Below are 6,630 nucleotides of genomic sequence, written 5' to 3'. Positions count from 1 at the left end.
ATCCTCATATCTTGTAACCCATCTGCTCATCACATCACTATTAAGGATGCAAGTGAAATTGAGATCATCAATCAATGTTCTGTCAATTACTTTACTCTGTTCTTTTCCTTGAGGCACAATAGAGGTCATCCTCAAGTCCTCTTCATTGCTCCATAGTCGTGGCAAAGAGCTGTCCACCTGACCAAGAAATTCTGAAATATATACAAGAGACTCTTGTATCAACCAACCCTCGGCCATGCTTCCTTCAGGCCTTGCACTTTGCCTCACAAAGTCTTTTAAGGTCTTCATGAAGCGCTCTAGGAAGAACATCCAACGTGCATGCACAGTGCCACATAAAGCGATTTCGTCCACTAAATGCACAATGAGATGTAGTTGACTTGTGAGAATGGTTCGCGAAAAAGTCTCCAATAGGTAGTATGAACTGCGTACATAAGAGCACATGTATGTATGGTTTATGGCATTACAAAATTTAATTTCAATGTACAAGACTTGGAAAACACTTACTTGGAGCATCTTGTGCCAATCGTGGGACTTCAACCCATATAGTTGCTCAACGCCTCTTTTCTTAGTGGTTGTAAAGGCTCCCTTCAATGATATGCATCCAGTGGGAGTACGCAAAGTGGTGATGGCCTGCTTTACCTGCTTCTCCTCTTTCTTTGATATAGTGCAGGTGGAAGACGAACGTGCCCACCCTCCTCTCGTGGCCAAGCTTGATGCATACGTCGTGCGACCCGCAAGTCCTCACGTACGCTAACATTGTCTCGTTTACCAACAATATGTTCCCAAATACCAGATCCTACATTCTTGAAGATGTGCATGGGATCAAGAAGATGGTTGATCTTAAGATGGGTCCAATATGGTAGCCGAAAAAAAATGGAGTACCTACACAAGGGATTGCTCTATGTGACCTTTAATCCAATTAGAGACTACACAAAACAAGATTGAAAAACATTACTATACCTGTTCATGCCATATGGAGGAAGAATATTTGTAGACTCCCAAATACGCTTCCAATCTTTTGCACGAAGTGTTTGTGGAGGAATGTTACTTTTACTAGTAGCAACATATTTAGGATGATCTGAGGGGAGAAATCGATGATGATTATCGAATATGGTCTTACACAAACCGTCAGCATACTCATGTACTAACGAAGGGCCACAAACAGGACATGCATGTTTACCCGATGTTTTCAAACCTGTTAAAATATAAATAAAAGTTAGAATAATAAAGTTAATATTTATAATTAATATAGCCAATAGTATTAGAGTAGGGAGGTAATTAGAATTCTTACCAGAACAATCGCTGTATCCTGGAAAGCCATGCATTGTCCACATCAACACTGCTTTTAAGTCGAAGTGTCAAGAGGAGGGAGACCTACTAATGTCCACCACCGCAACACCTCTCCATAGTTCCTCCAACTCATCAATCAACGGTTCGAGATAAACATCCATATGCTTGACTTTATGTTTTCCTAGAATTAGAAGGGATAACATAAGATGTCCCATCTTGATCGCCATTAATGGTGGAAGGTTGTAATTCACCAATACAACTAGCCACACGCTGTATGCGGTACTTTTGAAACCAAATGGATTCACTCCATCCATACCTAGGCCAAGTCTCAAGTTTCTGGGTGCTGTTTTAAAGCTGGGCCACTCATCTTCAATATACTTCCAAGCAGGAGTGTCTGCGGGAATTCTCCACATGCCATTATTTATAACTTGAGCTTCCATTAGATTGGTTATGTGGTGGCTAGCCGACAAAATTAGATAGAGTAGGCAAAAGCATGCATGGAGATAGGGGTATTTTTACGCACGAAGAAACAAGGGGGATGGAGTTTTTTTTGGTGAGAGATTTGGTATGAGAGAGTTGTGTGAGGGCCTTGCTATTGTGTTGAGGGAGCTTTCCCTAGTCTTATGAGTTTGTTTTGAAGTTGGTTATCTGAGGGATTCTTTTGTGTTAAAAGTGATGTGGGTTTGTGAGAGAAGACTAAGGTGTGTCCAGTGCAGGGAGTTGCAGGAAAGGGAGAGTCTTCTTTGTGGATGGTGTCCCAAAAGCTCCCACGGAGCACTGCTCTTAGAACTTGGACTAGTCTTGAGGATTGCTCAAGCTATCCCAATTCTACCAGCTACTAGTGAAGCCTGCAAACAGTTTCTACAATTGAATGATAGATGAAGATCTTTTGAATATTTGAGAATACACGTTTGGATTTTCTTGTGATCATTCGAGAGAGTTTCTTTTGATATGCTGTTTGTTTCCTTCCTCTGCTCAATATTGAGGCTTATACATGTTACAAAGTCTTCTTTTAATATCCACAAGATCAATTTATGTGATATAAAGGTTTTGTTATGTGTTTTGGATCAATTCTATTTTGTACAGAAGGAGTTCTTTTGGTGATAAGGCTGCAGGTGAGAGCTACCTCTGGTTGAGTTGGGCTTGGGATGTAGGACTGATTCTGAGTCATCTAGGCATTAAAATGATTAGCAGGTGGTATAAAGATGTTTTTCTAACTAGTATTAGTTGAGGGGAAGTGATTCTTCACATCATCTCTTATTACAGTTCTGGACCTTTTTGAGGACAACACACAAAGCTTGATATTTTATAGTGTTTCTAAGGTAGCAGTCATACACAATAGGTCAGTTGATTGCATGTGAGGCTTGGAGACAGTGTTTTTAAAGTCCTTTGACGTCCTTGTGTGGTCAAATCCATGAGAAAATGTGCACATTAGTGCATTGGAAATCCTTGGTTTTATCCCCCATGTATACACATTATATCCTTTTAACGAGCCACTAAAACAGATCTATTATGTCTTTGATTTTCAATCTTCTTATTGCTAGCACCTCCGTTAGAAATTAGAGCTTCCTACTCCATTATGAATCCATTTCGAAAATGTAATGATGCTTACTATTTTCAATCAATAGTTTTCTACCACCACGGTCACGGCCAATATGAGCGGAATATCCGAGGGGACGAGTGCACGTGTGGAGCTTTTCTTTATCACACGCAAAACCCGTAAGTCTCCATGTGGATGTTGGAAAGAAAGCTTATCAAATGCATCATGAGGCTTGCATGGATTTCTTTTCTGGAAGCGACGTGCACCTTTTGTCGTCAAGTAGGGTAGCATGCGGGATGATCTCTCAGTAGGAAAGATGTAATTTAATTTGCCGCAGCCGCAGAGAGAGCGATGGCAGTCGGCAAAAGTAAAGACGTGCCAGCATCTCGCATTGCGTTGTGTCGGCTGAGAGGCCACCCTCGCTCATTAAATAATGGCGACCCTCCCTGTCTCCTCGACTATTGCTCCCTTCTCATCTCCCACTATTTGAATGCCAGTTATTGCAGATAGATCTAACAGCTGCTATCTGCTCCTCCTTGGGCTGAACCGTAAGCAGCACCATCAGTACTATGGCTTCCAGGTCTTTCCTCTCCTCCCTTCTTTGCCGCCTTCACTGTAACAAGCGCCAGTCCCGCGTCTACACCGAGACTGCATCTGCCTCGCAAGCATTCGAGGCTGATCTGGCACACTGCTTCCAGGAGCTTCTTACACAGGCTGGCGACTCCAAGTCGTCCCTCCTCGGTCTGAGCTGGCTCTCCAGTGCTGTGGGTATGCTGCTCTCCACACAGGCGTCTGTGAAGGCCCTCGCTCCATGCTTGCAAACGTCCCTGCCCGTCCGAGACATGAAGCTGATCCAGCAGTACATGGATGACAGCGTGAAGCTACTGGATGTGTGCCAAGTGGTGAGGGATGTGAGGGGTGGCGTGCACGGCTATGTCAAAGCCGTTCAGCTTGCCATCGGCTACCTGCGCTGCAAACCAGGTTTGAGAACCGAAAGGGGTGCGTTGCTGCTAGCAAGAAATGCTCTGATCTCAGCAGAGCAGATGCGAGCAGACCTGCGAGAGCCTGCTACTCCTGGCCGCGCACACCTGCGGCGGACACACCATCGGCTGGCAGCCTGTAGCTCAATGCTTAGAAGAATGGGGGACAAGCTCAGGGCCCCGGATGAGGATGTACAGAATACGCCCACCTGCTCCTCCTCCTCCTCCTCCTTTGCGTTGCCCGCGCTGCTTTGTATGGAGGGAAAATGGCTACCCTCTTCGTCTGCAAACTGCTTGCAGCGGCGCTCCCTTCTGGGAATCCTCCCCGATCTCAACTAGGTCCTCTGCACGTTTCGGGCCGGCCATTGTGGGCGACTCCTCTTCTAGCACTCCAAGCTAAAGTCAACAAAGAGCTGCTGGAGAGAGTACACAAGAAGCCCCATGGATCTACCCTCTTACCCGACCTCGACATCCTAGATCTTTCTGTTACACAGATCAATGAGATGTTGAGACAAACTTTGGAACAGCCCAGTACTGCACGATCTCAAGCTGTAAGGGACGATCTCAGCCGTCTTGCTGACACTACCAGCAAGAGGGCGGAGAAGATTCAAACCTTCATAGCTACACTCCAACATCAGATCGAGGCTCTCTTCAGGTCGCTGGCAGATACAAGGATAGCGTTGCTTGCCTCCCTCACGCGAACGGGGTTGCACGTGTGAGCCCTCTGTCACACGCCATGCCCCTGAAGTTTTGGTAGCCCTGAAGTAATGTAGTTAGTCTTACAAAACAAATGTAGATAGGGTGTAACGCAGGCACAAAGACAAATGTAAACTTTGTATACTTGAAATTGGATATTGATTTACTAATTACATCATATCATTTGCGCTTCTTCTCAAGGCACAAAATTTCACTTTGCAAGTCATAATCCCAAAGAGGACCGTTTAATTGTTTATTAGAAGGGTCAAACTATGGACCATTTTCTTGCTTACGAATGAGAACTGCATACTTTAAGTTTCTGCAATATTAAGCTTCTCTTCCGAGAAGAATGTATTCTTCTCTCTTTGCACAAGGGGGATCCTCTAAGAAGGATTCATAATTTGAGCATTGGCAAGTAAGTAGCTCTGGCGCCTCACTTTTCATACCGCAAGGGGAGTTTTGAGACGGACTGGTGACGAGATCTTGATTGTGGTTTGAAAGATTTTGTGACTACGTCGCACAACCTTGAACATCTCGGCCTTGACGTAGGGCCCTTTGGATAACTATAATGAATGCTACGCCGGTGCTTAGAGCACACACTATTGGAGTGTCACGAGTGTAGGGCTAGAATTTGAAGGTTGCAGTACCCGTCCAAGGGGGTCAAAACTTTTACAAGAAGGGTGAAAACACAATTAATCTTCAAAGGAATGGAAGGATTTTGGAAAATTTATTTATATGCCCTTCCAATCTCTTCATAAAGAAAAGCAAGTTAAAGAAAAGCACTAATAGCTAAAGAAATATTTGTCCTCTTGATTTATACAAGTGTTGTAATATTTGCAAGTGACCTTACACATAACTAAAAGCAATATGTGTGCACGAGAATTGATAGTGTAAAGTTCCTTTGTGCATGTATATAACTACAATATGTTGAGGGGGGTTCCTAGCCTCGCATGCAACCCCTCAATACAATTATAATAAAACTTATTAGAAAATCACCCAAAACACACAAACAACATCCCTTGACCTTAACATATAATGCAAATTCCCTAAAGAAATACATTCAAGGTATCTTTAAAGATGTCCCATTAGGCTAGAATTCCTAAGGCACACCTCGGACGCACACAGCCTTTATCACCTCAATAAAAAGCTTATACTAATCTTTGTAAAAAACAAACAAATGGTTTAGCCTTTATACCACGTGAGTTCAAATGAAGGGGTTTTTTAATCCAAACTTTTAAGGTAAGTTTATTGAAATACATTTACGGAAGGGGTTGTATTATCAATTTTGAAAAAATAACCCGTAAGTCCATAAAGAAAAAGGGGTCATTTTATTCATGAAAAATTCACAGGTAAAGGGGTTTTCTAAATACCCCTTGAACGCACGTGATATATAGGATTTCTTAATAGTGCACACCTCAGTGGCACATGGCCTTTATCACTTCAACAAAAAGCTTATGCTAATCTTTGTTTAAAAAATAAATGGTTTAGGCAAAAAATAATCCCTTAACATGTGAACACATAGATAAGATCCAATCCAACATAGATAAAATGTGCACACATCTATAGATAAGATCCAATCCAACATAGATAAAATGTGCACACATCTATAGATAAGATCCAATCCAACATAGATAACATGTGAACACATAGATAAGATCCAATCCTACATAAGTAACATGGGAATGCATAGATAAGATCCAAGCCTTAAGATTTGGAGTGTATTTCAAGATTTATCAGTTGTTTGCGGACCACATAGTGTATAGGTGACGTAAAGACACCTTCACCTTTTTGTAGGGCATGGACCTTGATCACATGAACACATACATAAGATCCAATCCAGCATAGATAACTTTTGATCACATAGGTAAGATCCATAGTATATAGTGTTTATTTAGAATGTAAGCTCAGCATGAACTAGTGGATAGCAATAGTGTGTGGATAGCAAGAGTGTGTGGACACCACTCTAGAAGTGTGTGTCTGGATAATAATGGCCGTGCCCAATTGGAAAATCGTGTGGACATTAGTTTTAGGTTTAGCTCAGTGGTAACTTATCATTAGGAAATGTGCCATGTTTTGTGGAGTACAATGAAGGAAAGATATTGAGCTTCTCTACTTGGTGTATGT

At 42.5% G+C, this 6,630-nt stretch overlaps 1 protein-coding gene across 1 annotated transcript; it reads left to right on the top strand.

Annotated features, from left to right (window-relative positions):
• The first annotated feature begins 3,399 nt into the window (after positions 1–3,399).
• On the top strand, positions 3,400–4,529 carry LOC147617098 (uncharacterized). The gene is made up of 2 exons (XM_086776423.1): positions 3,400–4,063; positions 4,111–4,529. The coding sequence occupies exons 1-2, from the start codon at positions 3,400–3,402 to the stop codon at positions 4,527–4,529; spliced, it is 1,083 nt and encodes a 360-aa protein (XP_086632549.1).
• The last annotated feature ends 2,101 nt before the right edge of the window (positions 4,530–6,630 follow it).

The sequence above is a fragment of the Cibotium barometz genome, chromosome 37, assembly GCF_041138505.1.
Source record: "Cibotium barometz isolate CiBa-2024 chromosome 37, ASM4113850v1, whole genome shotgun sequence".
NCBI lineage: Eukaryota > Viridiplantae > Streptophyta > Polypodiopsida > Cyatheales > Cibotiaceae > Cibotium > Cibotium barometz.
The sequence above is the reverse complement of the archived record's forward strand: the minus strand, read 5'-3'. Positions and strand labels throughout refer to the sequence as shown.

What these genes read in the sequence shown, in the direction of transcription:
- LOC147617098 (XM_086776423.1), top strand. Translation starts at nt 3,400, where the DNA reads ATGGCTTCCAGGTCTTTCCTCTCCTCCCTTCTTTGCCGCCTTCACTGT. An exon ending in TGCGTTGCCCGCGCTGCTTT is followed by an intron (nt 4,064 to 4,110) that starts GTATGGAGGGAA and finishes AACTGCTTGCAG; the next exon opens with CGGCGCTCCCTTCTGGGAAT.